This window comes from Eretmochelys imbricata, chromosome 6, assembly GCF_965152235.1.
Source record: "Eretmochelys imbricata isolate rEreImb1 chromosome 6, rEreImb1.hap1, whole genome shotgun sequence".
Classification (NCBI taxonomy): Eukaryota; Metazoa; Chordata; order Testudines; family Cheloniidae; genus Eretmochelys; species Eretmochelys imbricata.
Genome location: NC_135577.1, coordinates 93,183,438 through 93,201,072, shown reverse-complemented (window position 1 = coordinate 93,201,072; position 17,635 = coordinate 93,183,438). Strand labels below are relative to the sequence as shown.

The 17,635-nt window shown below is 44.1% G+C and overlaps 1 protein-coding gene across 13 annotated transcripts in view; it reads right to left on the bottom strand.

The window, feature by feature from the left end:
* The window catches only part of NRXN3 (neurexin 3), a 1,334,999-nt gene that overhangs the window by 1,272,092 nt on the left and 45,272 nt on the right, over window positions 1–17,635 (bottom strand). For 9 of the 13 annotated variants that reach the window (XM_077820371.1, XM_077820372.1, XM_077820373.1 and 6 more), the window contains exon 1: window positions 7,236–7,261. In XM_077820371.1, the coding sequence (XP_077676497.1) occupies window positions 7,236–7,255 (20 nt within the window). In that variant the 5' untranslated portion in view covers window positions 7,256–7,261. Of the gene's footprint in view, window positions 1–5,110; window positions 5,123–7,235; window positions 7,270–17,015; window positions 17,034–17,635 lie in introns of those variants that run through there. The other 4 variants (XM_077820368.1, XM_077820370.1, XM_077820366.1 and 1 more) reach the window with 2 other exon arrangements.

Below are 17,635 nucleotides of genomic sequence, written 5' to 3'. Positions count from 1 at the left end.
TAAACATTTGCATAAACCCTTGGCTACTCAGCTGAACTTACTCACAGGATTCTTAAATCCTGGGGGTGTTATTGACAAAGAACAGGAGATGATTTTGCAAAGCACTGGTTAAACTCCAGTAATTATTTACATCAGAGGCCACAAAAGGTGGTCACATTTTCTTCTTTGCCATCACCTCCCATTCAACACGATGACATGGTGTTAGAAAAACAACCCTACCCCACCCAAAAAGAGTAAACACAATATTGGAAAGTGTGACACATTTACCTGGATTAAGACTAGCCTGGGTTAGGAAGCTGACCAGACTTTTGACATGCTAAGGGCTACAAAGGCGATTTACTAGGTGCCTTCAGGCCCTAGTAGTACACATTTGAAAATAAAACAAAATAAACTGAACTAAAATGTGCTTATTCTTTCTTCCTCCTCCTTGATGGGGAGAAATTGCTGCATGTTTGAATTGGACAGCAATGAAAACCTGCAGTTGATCAGTTTTTCACCCTGACCTCACATTCATGGATGGGGGGAAAGGCAAGGAACACAGACAGTATTTTAGGACATTTAGGATTGGGGGTTGTATGTGGCACTATGGATACACTTTGAACATTCTTCTGTTACAAGAAACCGGTTACTTTATCAGGTTTGTACTTAATCTCCATGTATTTTTGTAGTTTTTCAATTCATCAGGTGAACTCTTGATCCAACCGAAATCAGTGAGAACGTTGCCACTGACTTCAGTGGGGCCAGGATTCCACCCACTAGGTCAGATTCATTCCTAATGCAACTCCATGGAAATCAATGGCATCACACCAGGGATGAATTTGGCCCATTTCCTTTGGAGACCAATCTCAACAGAATCTTAAGCCAAACCAACAGTAACAATAAAAGGAAAAACACTGCAAGTATTAGGGGATTTATAGCAAGGGGTAGTGGTAAGGCCAATTATCATTTGCTTAACCAAAGGCTTTCAAGAGAACAATTGATATAGAAGAATGTGACTAGACATTAACTCCAGCTCAACAACAAATTACAGTTGAATATTTATGATTTATTTTATATCATGTATATGTGTAGAAAGGGATAGGGAAATAAACACAACATAATTATTCTCTGAAACCTGTCATAATTATTCTGTAATTCACGTCTCTCCTCCATACGAAAAGACTGGAACCACAATCCAAGCCAAAATAAATAAAAATCTTACCCACCCTTCCTTGAATTTGATGGTCATACACTTACTTTACCTCTATGAGCACCATGTTCTCTTTGATTTCAAATGTCTGATGTAATCGCAAGCATTACACATCTACTCAGTTTCCAGGACCTAAGGAGAAGAAAGCACATGGACGCCTTCCTGCCCTCCTCCTTTTTTGTATTCAGTCTTGTTGTAGCCACGTGGGTCCCAGGATATTAGAGAAACAAGGTAATCTCTTTTATTTGACCAACTCCCATCAGTGAGAGACAAGGTTTTGAGCTTACACAGAGCTCTTATCCAGGTTCTGAGGAAGAGCTATGTGTAGGCTCAAAAGCTTGTCTCTCATCAACAGAAGTTGGTCCAATAAAAGATATTACCTGTAGTGGGGTGATCACCCGCTCCCGGCCCAAAGGGGTTAAAAGCCAGCCCTTGGAGAGGGCCAGGGCTGGGAGCCTTAGGCTGGGCTGATTAGGAGGCAGCCTCAGCTGTGGCCGTGCCCCAAACAGACTCAGCTGACCCTATAAAGGGGCTGCTGGGCTGAAGCTCAAAAGGCTCTCTCTAGCTTCTGAGAGGGAGGGATATGGCTGCAGGGACCTAAGCAGAGTACCTAGATTGGAGCAGGGCTGGGGAAGGGCCTGAGGGAGCTCCAGTCAGGAAAGCCCCAGCCTGCAGCCTAGTATTAGGCCCAACAGGTACTGGGGTTGCAGGGGACAGCCCAACGTTAGACAGAGGCAGCAGGTCCAAACCCAACCTTGCCTGTGATGAGTGGCTTATACTGCAGTCTACTCCAGGGTGCAGGGGCTAGCTGGTGACTGGCAGTAGCCTATGACCAAGGCGAGGTAGGGATAGGGGGTGGGAGTTCTCCGGGGAGGGGAGACCCTGCAAGTGAGAGGTTACTGCCAGGGGTCAGCACCCCAGCATACAAGGGGCACTGGGTCCGGGAGGGACACCAGCCTGCAGAGGGTGCTCCAAGGCTGGAAGTAGAGCTAATTCCCAGGACACCAGCAGGAGGCACCTCAGGGGTGAGTCCCATGCGCTTACATTACCTCACCCACTTTGTCTCATCTCCTTTTTTGTCTGCTAATACCACTAAAAATAACCATATGTTATCTTCAGCTTTCCATGAATGCACTGGAAAAAAATGTCCTGCAGCCTTTGAAAGCAAGAGATGAAGAAGAAACATTTTACTGCAGGAGGACCCATAAATGCAAGATGTGGGATTCACGGGTGGTTGCCCCCAATGACAAACACAGAGTCATGAATTGAATACGCTTTTTGGAGATGATTTACAAATTCAAGGCCTCAACTGAAGGCCATAAGGCCTCAACTGAAGTTCTGTGTCCCGTTCTGGGTGCCACACTTCAGGAAAGATCTGGAGAAAGTCCAAAGGAGAGCAACAAAAAATTGTCTAGAAAACATGACCTACAAGGAAAATGGGCTTGCGTAGTCTGCAGAAAAGAAGACTGAGTGGGGGACACGATAGTTTTCAAGAACATAAAATGTTGTTTTAAAGAGGAAGGCTATAAATTGTTTTCCTTATCCACTGAGGACAGGACAAAAAGTAATGGTCTTAAATTGCACCAAGGGAGATTGAGGTTAGACTTTAGGAAAAACTTCCTAATAGTAAGGGTGGATAAGGACTGGTACAAATTACCTAGGGAGGTTGTGGAATCTCCATCATTCAAGGTTTTAAGAAGTGGTTAGTCAAACACCTGTCAGGGATGGTCCAGATAATACTTAGTTCAGGGGAGTGGACTAGATGACCTACCGAGGTCCCCTCTAGCCCTACCTTTTTGAGATTCTATGCAACCTTTGCTTGTGCATGAGGAAGTGGCTGCCACTCTTTACAAAAAAACCACAAGAATGCATAGAAATACGGACCTTCCAAGATCATTTATGCGTGCATTCTGGATTGCCTTTTCTGCAGGCTGTGGAACATATGAGAATGTTCAGCTGTGTATATATAACTACAAAGTTAAGTTATTTCTCACACAGAATTATGGAACTTTAAGCAGCTGATCACTATAACTAGAACTGCAGTTTGCAAGTTTGCTGGTAATTTTTTAAAAAATTACCATTTTCATTCGATTTCACCATAACAACTGAATGGACTGTGGGCCACATACTCCCATGGTCCACACTCCCAGACTTCCGTGACAGATTGCCTGAGTAAAGACTTCAGGGTTTACCCCTAAAAGGCCTTGTTTACATTACAGAACATTACCCCCAAAGGATGGGATAAGCGGGTAATCACAGTTGGCTGAACAAGAGACTTGTCCTAGTCCACACTGACCATTAAATCGTGTTCAGCACTGTGTCAACTAACTTGATTGTTGGCAATTGTAGTCAGTCACAGTAACATTCTGTCATGTACATCTGGCCTAAGGAGCTTCCACTTTTAACAGTCCATACGTGTGGGTATAGAATGCACTTCTTCCTAACTAGAACACCTCAGGAACCTTGAATAGAACTCAGAAGAAAGCATACTTAGGAGCTTCAACTAATGAAGCCAATTCATTTTGTTTTAATTATTATTTTTTTCTAGCCAGAACAAAAATTATGAACAGTCAGTGGAAATTTTTCAGCCCAACCAACAGATTAACGTAACGATTTGTCAAATTATTTAAGAACCCAATAAATACAAATACAGCCTGTCTTTTTTCTGATGTAATGCCTAGTGTCACTATAGAGAGAGGCTGTTTGCCAAACCAATTGGCTACATGGAATTCAGGAATCACAGGAAGGATAAATGATAACCAGGCACAGATGATTTGTGCCCTCAAAGGAAGGCTCATTGTGAGCAAATCCCTCAGCACCTGCATCCTCCCAAATTCACAATTATACCATTTCCATTGGACATTTCAGCCCCCCAGTTTCCTTATAGGTTCAGGAACAAGTATGAGACTCCACTGTGTCCAGACCACGCCAGCTCAACTGGTCAGATTTTCCAGCAATGTATTTGTTAGGCACTAGGGCTCAGGACAATGAAGTCTGTTAGTCACTCTGTCAAAGCGCTGGTTGGGAAGTAGGACAAAGGGGTTGATTTTATTTGAATAAGTGTTCACAACTTATCAATTAATTAATTTTCCTCTCCCTTCTCTCTCCTCTTCCAAACACTTGATCCAATCCTCTTCCAAACACTAGATCCACAGCAGGTTTGCGACGTTTAGCTTTTTTGACAGTTCTGATTAGGGATGGATGGCTGCCCTGCTGCATGCTACCATAGATGTGAACTGCAGAAAGGCCAGTTGGAGCCACACATCAGTTCAGTCACCTCGCTCACTTTGCTTTAATGAGCTGCAAAAGAGACCCTCCGTTTAGCAGTGCTGATTCTTCCCCATCTCACCCCACTGCTCCTTACATCTCAATACCCTTTGGGGAAAAACAGGGTTTTTCTCTCTTAAAAGACTCAGGGAAGTAAAGGAAAACAGGCAAGAAAGTACAAAATTCCACCCGAGTTAAAGAGAACTCGATTTGCCACCCTCCAATGTTTATGGCTTGATCCCGCTCCAACTGTAGTCAATGTCAAAATGCCCAGCAATAGTATCATCCCAACATGGCAGGGACATCAGTGCCAGCTAACTGGCCCCTGCCCTTCTGGCTCTGTCTTGTGTGAAACAGATGGTCAGAAATTTTGCCCTGGCTTCTTAAACTACAGAGCATTTGCCACTCTGTATAGCCCACATTGCAGTATAAATGATGAGACACCTAGAGCCTTTGAGACAAAGATGAAGCATTACTCTTAATAAATATCACCTTCCACAATTCTAGATAAAGCAACAGGAAAAGGTTGATGAGAGTTCTTTTTTTAGTTAAAGTTCTAATGCGAACCATATTCATAGAAATAAAATTTCCCCCATGACCGTGAACATTTCAATAGCAGATCAAGATTTAAAATTAAAAGAAAGCAATCTCTACCTTTACTTCTACCTATAGATAGGAAGTTGTGCATCCAGTTAAGGAGAGGTACGGAGGTGTGTCCATCATGGAGGAGGCAAGTGAAAAGAGCAGGAGGAAGGATAAAATATAAGGTCACTGGGCACACTCACAAAAACAATAATAGGAACATAAAACACACACAGCACAAAAACAACAGCACCCAACAAAATACTGTGAAAAGGGAAAACACACCACAACTAAGCAGCAATGTGATGCTTAAACAATGGACAGTGTGACTAGCCACGGTCTGTTTAAGCTCTTTGGCTTCGGTTTGATTTTTCTATAGAGAAATGCAAACCGCCCATGCAACAGCACTTCAATGATACACAGCACTCCACATCAAATGCAAAACAGGGGCAACAACAGATTAGGCAGGGTAAACATCTTGTGGAAATATATTTGCTAAATATTTTCCACATATCAATAGTGGAGTAAGATGAGAAACACTGCAGAACTTCTCCGAGCACACAGTGTTTGTATATTACATTGACACAGCATATAATATGTTTACACACACACATACATTTACACATTATAATGTATATATTATGCACATATATACAGTAAATACTTATTAGAGTGAAATGATAGAGAATTGGTTGGCAAGAAAAGAGCAGCCACTCTTCCTTGATGTGAGATGGATAAAGGATGATGGCCTGTGATTCCAGAGCTCAATAGGTTTTAGACTATTCACCAGGCAAGTAGCTATGGACAGAGTTGTGGGCCGTGATGTGGGCTGGACTGGGTCATGTGACTCCTTACACCAACCAGGTTTCAAATTGTAATCTAAAGACCAGGTGCATCCCTTGATATAATCATTTGTATTGTAGGAAGAACAGATCATGTCCTAAATCATGTACATCCCCTTTAATACAGGGAAACAGTTAGGTCTCCTCACAAAGTCCACTTTCTCCAGGTAAATCTGATTAACCATGAGCCTTTCCAGACATTAGGTTCCAATTTGTTACCTCTTTTAAACTCTCTGATGGCTGGATATCCTTTTCTAATCTGGGCAACCAAAACTGTACACGTTATTCCAGGGGTAGAGTTACCAAGCCTGTATTCAAACTAACATTCACTTAGAAACTTACTCCCTCTTTTATGCATCCAAGCACCTGCTGGATTTTTCTGCTGAAGTTTAAATACTTTAATGTTGTAGCTTACCCTTGGGTTCATTTCTTCAGCAGCTTTGCCTAAGTCATTAACTATTTCATTACTAAGTGAGACAGGAATCCATCTCCAGTGCTGCTCCATCCTTATTGAGCTTCCTACATGCCAATGAGAGGTTGACACTAAAACACTGACACAGTCCAAAGCTCTACAGAATCACCTCCCCCACCCCTCTCTCTCTCTCTAGTCCCCATATCACAGCCCAGTGCCCAGGATGGAACCAGTGAACCCATTTTGCCACAACCAATAAACAAGCAACAAAACGTGTAACAAACTCCAGGCTGAGCTATTTAAATGTGGACTCTGATTTAGGCCTAAATCTTAATAGTAGCCCTCACTGGGGTTAGCCTAGTTAATTTTCCAGTGCATTTTGTTCCTTGCATATTTGAATATTTTAAGCTGCAGATGTAGAATGTACAGACCATTATATGTAATTTTCTCCAGGGTGCATAATGAGCTAGAATCATGCCATGATGGCTATTAGCATGTTTTTGCAAGAATTTTGCTCTGGAGAAAAAAAAAAAGCAAACACTGAGGGCCGCATTTACCACTCAGGGCTGAGAGTCATTACAGCAGGCATCAAAAGTAAGGAAGGAGAAGAGAAAAGGTTTGTGATGGTGCATGGAAGGGAGGAACATTTCTCCTTTTCTCTCCTTTACATTTATTTTCATTTGTTTCTATCCCATTACAAGCATCATGGTTCACTACAGTCCCCCAAGAATCTCTGCCCTGGGCATTGGTAATGCAGCCCAGGTTGGCAAACAGCCATGGGTGATGGGAACACAAAGGGGGTGAAAGGCAAGTGGCTTGACTGACAAATCCACCCTATGCCATGGACCAGGTTGCCTTCTGCAAGCCAAGCCCAGTCCAGAAAGAAGCATAGATCATCATCATCAAAAACCATTGACTGGCAAGGAAGAGAAAGACAAAGGACTTACCTTGTTCACTCATCATCAGGTGTGAGAGGCCTTTGAGAAAGAGAGAGAGGAAGTGAGAAAGAAAGAACACAACAGAAAAGCAGAAAGACAAATATACATACACACGCATGTTGATCGATAGATATACAGATCAATTGCTTATGCAGTCCAATACCTCCTGGTATTGAAGATCACATACTTGAGATGAACTAAGTATGAATATCACACTGTGCACACACATCCATTCCATAGCTTCCCATGTCAGGCAGGAAAGCTTGTGTCACAGCTAGAGAAAGTCCGATGTCAGTTGCAGAACTGTCTATGGGACTAGTGATTCAGAAGGTACCACATACAACTGTGGTTACTTGGCCTGTGGTGAAGGTCACCTGTAAATCTACAAGGGGTCACTCACAAACCTTGAAGCTCAAAACCAAGGACAGCCTCTACAACTAGACATTACGAGTCAGTGTTGTGGTGGCCAGCAGCAGCAAGCCCAGTATACAACCATGCTGGCTGGTGATTAGTCATTTGTGCTAACTGCATGTACACACCCAGCTGGACTCATTCATGAATGTGGCAGCTTCAGCACACAATTTTAAAGAGTTAATAATCACCTATCAAAAAATTAATAAAAGCCCAGCAGACCAGCTTCAGAAACAGATCTCACAGGGGCTAGAAAAAGGAATCTCTTAGCCTATTTTCAGTACCAATCCTTTCCTATTCCTTTCCCTTAATGACTGGAGATTTGTCTCCAAGCGGCAATGTGGAGACTGCCTTGAAGTTATTCTCTACAATTCTCAGGGGTAAACCAGCAAGAGGTACAGCCACACTTCAATGCTGGAGTTTCAGCTGCCAGACCCATTTGGGGAGATGGGGGTGAGATGATCACATTCATTTAGCCTCCTCTCCTCCTGTGAGCAGCACTTGGGCCCTCTTCCAAGAGCTTTATTCTGGTATTCATCCAACACTACTGCCAAACCAAATTAAAATCCATTTAGGGCCCAATTTTCAAACATGTGTGGTGCCCAGCTGCATGCATAACTTGTCTACACAAATGCAAACTGCATCTGCAAATCTGATAACTAGTGTATGCACATAGCTAGTTAGAAGTCTTGCTTGCTTGACCAGTTCAGCTCTTACCTTGACTCCTTCTCCCCATCTCTTACCCTACCCTACACTGAGGATATTTCAGATTTGATGCATGCATGCACGCACACACCTTTTTAGCTCCCTTCATATGGAAGTCAAACAACATTACAAATGGTTCATTATTTCAGAGGGACCAAGACGTCAGATGAATCTTTTAGAATGAAAGATTTTTCAACAAGCAGCATGTTATGTTTGTATTTATTTATATCTCTTTTATAATTTTTCCCTTGCCGTGGCGCAGGAATGTAAAATCCAGATCATCCAGAGAAAATGTTCACCCAAAGAGAACTCCAAGCCAGATAAGGGGATTAATAACTGTAAAGTCTAAAGAATGCAAATATCTGAATGTTCTTGGGAGATTACTGTGGATTTAGAAAAATAATCAGAAACACAATATATGTTTAGCAAACAATTGTTTAATTTTTTTTATTATAAATATACACAGCAGATTTGTTTTGATGGGACATATTTCTGATTTTTAAATTAAAAGGCAATTGGCTTATATAATTTTATGCAGTTAAGGGGGTAGTGTTGGGTTTGTGGATACGTGTATGGCCACTGGCACCATTACTTTGGATGGGCAAATCTCTTGTCAGCTCAGATGAATGCCCAAAAAATTGTCCAACCCAGGAGTAGATCAAGATCCTTAGGAATTATGATTTGAAGAGGCCTTGAAGCAATGGTGAATCAGTGAACAACAGCTGGCATGGCACACTGCTAATGGCTATCTATCACAGGACATAGGGTGGAGACAGGTACCTGATCCTCAGCCCCTCAATTCATCTCAAAGAAGGGAGAGGAAGACAGCAGCTGGGAGTCATTTGCTTTGGTGATCAATGCACCCAACATGCAGAGCACAAATTGTTGGCCATCTGGGGGTGAGGGACAAAGTCCATTGGGGAGTTCCTTCCAAACTTTTGGTCGAGGTATTGCCCTGTTTGGAATTACCATGGGAAAGGTTCCCTAGGGAGATTTCCAGCCCTTCCTGATTCTGCTCAGATCCAAAATAAAAGATCAGCCTCTCACATAATATTTTTGTCCTGATGTTCCAGTCCCAGTTGGGCACAGGAAGCGCAGAAAGCAATGTAAAAAGTAACAGCCCATTAAAGACTTGCTACTATTTTTGAACCAGAAGGGAAAAGGTTTGGTTTGAAGCTGTATGGGAAAGGTTACTTTATCCCAACTGATTTGCCCATCTGAAATCCTTGCATAGATCCTTATGTTACAAACAGAAGGCCAAAACTTTCCCAACCCGAACATGAGATCAGATATTAATAATGAATAACTGCTTCCGTCATCTGAAAATTGAATCCCATGTCAAAGTTGGGAGAGTACAAGGTGAGTGAGAGATCTCAGTCTGTCTCCAACCCACCAATAACCCCCAGAATCTTCAACCTGCAGAGCCCTAATTTGTGACACCAATCCTTTAACATGTGCAACAGAGACTACAAATTAGTGACACTAAAAACAACAGAGGTGGAAACTTTAAACGATGTTGAGGTCCTTTCAGCTCTAACATTTTCGGTAATCTGGGTTTCAAGATGCTGCATTTGTTACATCAATTTATAAAACACAAAGAGCAAGATCAGCCCACGGTCATGCGGGACAAAGCTAAACTGTGGTCTAAAATGGACAGGCATACCGCCGGAAAATTCGTACAAGAGCTGTGAGAAACTTGCAAGCCTGAAAGTCAGGCCAGGTTTTACCACAGCTCTAGTTATGTATCTATTTAGAAAGCAACCATCATTGTGATATTTAGGCACCAAACTCAAATGCCAAAGAATCTTTCAGCAGACAAAGACTGAGTTATGGTAGCAAATGAAACCATCAGGCCATGGTCCTGCAAGCCCTCCATGCACACAACTACCATTAATGCCAATGGGTGTTCCATGCCTGGAAAGCCCTAAATGAAATTCTGAGGTTTTACCGGCTTCAGCCCAAATTGAGGTCAAACTTGCATTATTTCGGCCAAGTTTCACTTTCAGTCTCTGGTTTGTTCAAGCAGAAATTCAGTTCAAACCCTGAAGGCTGCAAAGCCAGGCAAGATAAAACTGGGAAAAGGTTCGCACAAACCCATGTGAACCACAGTGGCCAGATCTAGTCATTATTATGATGAAATATTTGTTGAGCATTGACAATGTCTCAGCACTAGGTTAGTGCTTGTTAATATTTCCTCGGCTGACTAAATTTATATGAGATCCAAACTGAGACTGGCATAAAAGGGAAAACGTATTTCAGAGACTTGCTCAGGATTACTTTTGAATGGAGAATGAGCTAAACTAACTTCCTGAAGCCTGGATCCAAGAATTTCCCTACCAGTTGAGACCAGAAATCCAGTATTTTGCCTCCCACAATGGCTGATAGCAAATGGTACAGAGAAAGGTGCAAGAAATCAGGTAATGGAGAGTTATGGAACAACCTGCCCATAGAGGAAGCTTATTCCTAAACCCAGGGAGTTAGTGGTTCTCCACTTATGAAGTCAAGATGTGAGTGACAGTGAGAATTGCAATGCTTCTTAGGAAAGCTCACCACAGCTTTCCGTACTGATGATCATTCTAGAGCAGTGAGTTAAGCTTTTGAAGCACACAGTGAGTTCAAGCCTTTTGAGAGTCACCTTATATCAGGGAGCCTGAAGTTGACACTAACCCACCTGCTTGGAGCAGCGTTTGATATTGCGACTTCGCTATGGTCTAGGACAGATGGGCCTAAACTTAGCTGCTGTTATCTCTTAGCCATGATCGGTGCCTGTCTTTACTCTTGGTTCCTGTTTGGGCTGGGGACGGGGGATTAAAACCAGTTACAGAGTCAGTTATGGTTTAAAAGGTTATTTTTATCTCCCTAGATCTCAAAGTAACATTTTTATTAATTAAAGTGTTTTTTTAAAAGAGTGCACTGTTCCACTTTCCATATCAAAGTCAAGAAATTAAGTGGTGCTAATTGCACAAAGTGCCAAGGGCCGACACTAGATTCTTATGAAGCCATAAGGACATTTTTTAAAGTAGCTTCACAGTGCAATTACATGAAAGAGCAATGTAATTAAACAATGGCCCTCATGTTTGAAGACTTATTAGGGGCACTTTGCAAGGGGGTTATATGGGAAACCTTGGAACTATAGAATTTTTTTTTTAAATTACACTTGGGTTCTTAACACTCAAGACAGGGGGAATTAAAGCCACTAAACATAAAGGGGTGGGGGAAGGGTACAAAAACCAGAGTAAAGTGACAACTGATTGATGCAGCAATAGAAGATGGAGTCCTTTTGTTCTAGTTAATTATAGCTTGTCCTGTTTTACTGGGCCAGCGCTGTTGGTGGGGGGGAGTGGAGTTGATTCCTTTATATTGCCTGGAACAAAGAGACTGTTAACAGGGATCTGGGGAAATTGCTGCATTAAGGCCAGGGGCCTCAATTTTTACCTTTTAATGCCAGTGCCAGACTGACAGCCCCAGAGTCAGAAGCACTGTATTATATATAATATATATGAATATGAAGGAAAATACAGCATAGGCAGCAGCAAGGCAAGTGTCCCCAACAACACGCCTGCCAAGGTCCATCAAGCCCTAAACAGCAAGACAGTCCACACAGGACTTTGGGGCTTCCCTAAAAGAAAAGATGCATGGTAAGCGCACTCATCCCAGACCCAGCATGCTGAGCAAGGCAGAGGGATGGGAAGGTGATGGGGGAGAACACCTCTCCCTCACCTCCCACCTCCCATCTGGAAGGAGATGAGGGGATGTGGTGAAGTGTAAAATATTCCTCTCAGGCCCGGCTTTCTGCTGGACAGGCCAGATCTGCACAGATGATGAGCTGAGCTCTTGTCCTCTGGCACACATGGTGCCCATTTTTCATAGCCAGGCTGGGGAACAGGCATTCTTGTTGGATTCATCAGTGGTATGCCTAGCAGCTAAGAGGCTCCTTACAGGCCCCAGTAGTATGGCTGGCCAGAAGCTGAACATGGTTATTGTAGCCTGAGGCCCACTTCCAATCCAATTACACACAACAGCTGTGCGATTCCTCTCCTCTGTCCCAGGGCCAGGACTAGACTTTGTGGCTGTCAGGGGCAGCAATTTGAGAGGCAGAGTCAAGCTGAGTGGCACCTTGAAAGGGTGCCATCCTGAGGGAGAAGGCAAGGGGTAGGAGAGGTAGCACTCAGGTTATAAACCATCCTCTCCTTTTTGGCAGAATTAGTTGTTCCCAGTTTAATCTATATTGGAGACAGCATGTTCCTGGCAGAACCATTCAAATAAGGGGCTTATTCCTACGCAAGTGTATGTGAGACCATGAGAATAAGTGTGTCTGAGTGTGCAAAAGGGACTGCATACATAGTGAATGGGCGTGCAAGTGGGAGAAGCTGAGAATGAATGAAGCCCTGGGGACAGATGAAGATAGGAAAAGGAGGTAAAGGAATGAAAGCTGGAAAAGAAAATATCAAATGGCCTGGACTTTTCAGCCTCAAAAAGCCAGTAACATGTCTATCCCCTCAGGGCCTCTGTGCCCTTACAACATAGTTGGCTATCCCTGCATGCAGGCGAGGCCACAGTCCTTCTCAAGACCCAGAGTAACTAGGGCATCTCCACAAGGTCACGCTTATTTCTTTAAATACAAATTCTAATAGCAGCGGAAGCCATAAGAAATGATCCCCTTCGGCAGGAGTGTCACCGTGTGTGATAATCAGGCCGTATATCACCATCCTGGGGAGGCCCAAGTAGGTCTCCCACCCCAGAGATGGGGGCAGAAGGTGAAGCAAGTGGGTGTAGTGCTAACTTAGGACTTGTCTTCCCTATCTTGCTACATCGGTGCAGCCGCACTGATGCAACTGCGCCAACGTAGCACATCTGGCAAAGACGTCTTATGTCGATGGGAGAGCGTTTTCCCATCAAAGTAATTACTCCACCTCAACGAGAGGCAGAAGTGATATTGGCGGGAGATGCTTTCCCGCCAACATACCACAGTGCAAACACCACTTTAAGTCTACGTAATTTATGTCACTGGGTGGGGCTTTTTCACACCCCATAGCAATGTAAATTACATCAACTTATGTGGTAGTGTAGCCCTTAGACATCAGTCTCTCACAGGTATCAGAACCAATCACCCTAATATCAGAGCACCAAACCTCTACCCCCTTAAATGCCCCCCTCTCCCCATAAGCAGCATGTTAGAGGCACCTCACAAGCTCCTCTGTTCTACTGGTCTATTCTCAATAAATTACTGTTCACCCCAGGCCCCTGGACCAATGGGAAAGAACAGGAGGAGCAGGGGAAGTAATGAACACCATAGGGAAAGAGAAAGAGAGCTTTACTCTCACACGATAGCTGTGCATCCTCATACCACTTTTATTGGGTCTCAATGGCATGAACTGATACTTAATGATAAAAATATCAATCCACAGAGTTCTGGACACTTTATGAAGGTAAGCCAGGATCTGTAATCCCTAATTTACAGACAGGAAAACTGAAGCAACAAGAGGGGAAATGACTTGCCCTCAAGGCCACATAGCTAGTCAAGTGACCCAGCTGAGCACAGACCCAAGAGCCCTGACTCCCAGTGTCCCACTCTAACCTCTGGACGTCACTGCTTTCTGTGTGATGCTTGTGTGAATGGACAGCGCCCCCACTTAGGGGGTAGATTAACACCTGACGAACTCATTTCCTTTGTGAAGTGAGCCAAGCAGGATCTGAAGCTCGTTCTCAAGGGGAGAGAGGCATGCCAGCTGCTATCCCTAGTTCCCAGGGGACCCCTCTTAACAGCAAAGAGACCGCACAGGCTGAGAGCTCATGCTAAAAGTAAAGTGACTATTTGCTTTGAATAAGATCCATTTCCCTGCACCTGCAGGGGCTTGGCCTGAGAAAAGCCTTTGTAGCATGTGCTTTGCAGAAGCCAGCACCAGGCTGTTCACAGGAGCTTGTTTTACTGTCTATTCAACAAGTAAAATTAATCAATTAATCAATGGGCCCTTTACAGCCCTTCTGCTGCCTGTGGGTAAATAGTTACATTAGCTCATAAAATTCCCAATTTGTCTTGCAAACAGTGAACAGTTAAAACGGTTGCTTGGCAGAAGCCCTGGGCTCCACTCTCTGGCTTGCGATTGGCTAGCTCACAAGGTAGTGAGCAAGCCCCAGGCATGGACAGAGAAAATGCAGACCTCCCTGACTGTAGGTAAGGAAACCTGGCTGTGTTCTACATAAATAGCCCAGTCCTGTGCAGCAACACAAGTGCAGGCTGCAGGGAGGAGAGAGGACAGGACAGGACAGGGAGTACAGGACCTTCTTGGAATAGACCGGTATCACAGTTAAAAAAATAAGGTACAGGCAAGCATCGAATTGAGAACATGTGAATATGAGTGTGGCAGCATATGAAAAAGTGTCTGAACATAACAATAAGAATGTGAGAAAGCGTGCAAGAAATCCTGAGCCTGAATGCATGGGAGTGTGGGGAAATAAACACTGTGTGTCCAGTTGTGCGAACGCTTGTGAGAACATCGGAGAATGGGGGAGCAAGGCAGGGCAGCCCATTCAACACTAAATGGAGAGCCACAAGGTTAACAAAACTCTGCCCTGTGGATTTCAGTACATCTGCTCTCCCTCTCCAGGCCACCCAGAGCAATGACAGCATCGTTTTCATCCCTGCCCTGTTTACCGCTGGCTGGGCCCACCCCATCTAGTTGCTCATATACCCTCTGCAGCCTATTCAAGCCACACGGAGGTATTTTTGATGTACAAGACAGCAGCCATTTATGGCACAAAGTATCAACCATTCCACTGGGCCAAGAAGGGGCCAAGCTACAGTGAGTCATTGTCAGCCTGACTCCACTTTCCACGCCAGCCATGGGGACAAAGGCAGCTCCAGTGCACAGTGGAGGGGACTGTTACCCCACAACCCTTCCACATCTCTGGACACACCTCATGCCACTGGACTAGCTTCCCCTCTCCATGCAACAGAGACAAGTATCTGACCTGCTGAGAGGGAAAAGCTCCTTGACTCCCCAGACTGGGGCTGATAAAACCTGTTGTCCTTGTTTGCAGGAGTCTTGCTGGTGGAGTTTCTCTTTCTGCAGCATCTCAAGGGGCCATTTTTTGTCATGTGGCCTCTTTCTTCCCTATTATCTACACTTTGGGTATGCAATGACAACCCCTCCTTGGATACTCACAGAATACAAAGTAACTATGATGAGTAAGGGGCCCCAATGAGAGATGCTGAGAAGGGCTGGGGGAGTGAGATTTACCCACACCACTTGTCCACACAGATTCTGTGGATGAAACTAACAGGCTGAAAAATCTGATTGTTCAATGGTAGAAAAGCAGAAGTATTTTCAGGTTCAATTATGGTGCCATTGTAATGCCGACAGACCCTGGTCATCGGTGGACGGGATCGAACCTAGGACCTCTGGAACTAAAGGCATGAGCTCCTACTGTATGAGCTAAAAGCCATATCTCGGTTAGCTAAGGCTGTAGAGCAGACTAATCAGTCACAATCTCTCTGTCTCCCCTCAGTGCCATTAGATGGGACAGAACACCACACCCAGTAGGTGTTTGGGTTACACCATGAGTTGGCAAGTTATGCATATGGCTTAGAAGGGTAGGATCGACCCGCTTAGCAGTCACCCAGAGTCCTGCTCCCATTTAAGCCAAAGGCCAAACTCCCACTGAGCCCTCATTCTCCTGATTTAGACTCAGAATGAGGGCTCAGTGGGAGTTTGGCCTTTGGCTTAAATGGGAGCAGGACTCTGGGTGACTGCTAAGCGGGTCGATCCTACCCTTCTAAGCCATATGCATAACTTGGAGTGGAGCTTCCTAGAGGTGAGGTCAGAATCAGGCCCATTGGTTTCAATGGCAGCAGAATGGGAACCATGGAGCGAGCACTCTCAGTTAAAGCCTTTTCCAGCTGAAGATGGGGGATTCATTCCCCGTCATTGATGAGAGTGGAGTGGGGATTGGCTGCTGGAGTTCTCTATGAAAGAACATTTCCATGGTGGTAGATCCTGAAAATAAACTCTCCAGTTTAATTGCATTTTCTCTCTCCCTCTCATCTGATTCATTCACATGCTATAGAAAGGAAACTGTCAAGACCCCAGATGAAGAGTTTACAAACCCCAGTGTGACAAGGAATATTTTCACCACTTTTTACTATGCAAAGAAACCCAACAAACCTCCCCCTCCCCCCCCCACCCCCCCCCCCCCGTATCTATGTTGGTGGAGACCCAGCACAACAGCTTTTGGCTCTGGAGCCAGAAAATAGAACAGACTAAAACTGGAAAGTGAAACTGACTATGCAAATTTCAGCATCCCAAGCTGAGTGACAATCCAAAAACATTAAACTATAAAATGATCAAAAGTATGTTTCAGCTTTTCAAATGCAATAATCAGCCTCAGGATATTAGCAACACAGAGAACAATTTTTTACAAAACCTGATTTTTACCTTAACAGCATTCCTATAACTGGTCTATTTAGTTTTGTGCCAAAAGAGATTTTGCAAGGGAACCTCTAGATAGAGAACCTCTATACAAAGACCTTGGAATCCAACCCCCACAGTGCCCAGCACAACATTCGCTCTGAACACTCATAGCCAGCATCGTGAGATTTCTACCCACTCTCACTCCCTACCCCACCCCACCCCAGAATAATCTTCCAGCTCAGTGAACATAACACTCACCTGGAATATGATTGACATCTGTTGAGACGTTTTCAGGGGAAGCAGAAGGGAGATGTGGAAAGAGAAAGAGAGGAGAGAGAAAAGCATTAGAGACACACACACACACAGCAGCTCAGAATCCTTGCATGGAAATCAATTCCATGCAAAACCAGAAGTAATTAGGTTTGTTGGAAGGCCACCCGTCTGCAGCCAAATGCCCACCCATGCAAGGGAATAGGGGTTGGCTCCCCCTCCGCTGTGCATGTAAAAATGAATCTGCCATCATATCTGTCTGGAGAAAGTGCGCTTCTGGAATCAGATAGACCCAAGTCAGGCCTGTTCCTGCAAGAATATCAGTTACAATATTCTATGGCGCTTCATGCACAAATGCAAACAAACAAAAAACTCACTGGCCCACAGCAGGTTTTGTACTTCACATAAATTCAAGCACGTTTTCAGAAAGGGGAAAGGAAACTGCTCCCCCTTTAAGAAGGGTCATTTGAATTTATGACCTATTGCGGGGCTGTGAACACAGTCCCAAAGAAAAAGCCTCTCCTTTTAATTCCTCCTGCCCACCGTTCCATGTGACCATCCTTCATTGCAGACAGTGGGGTTTGTGCGTCAGAGGTTTGCACATGTTG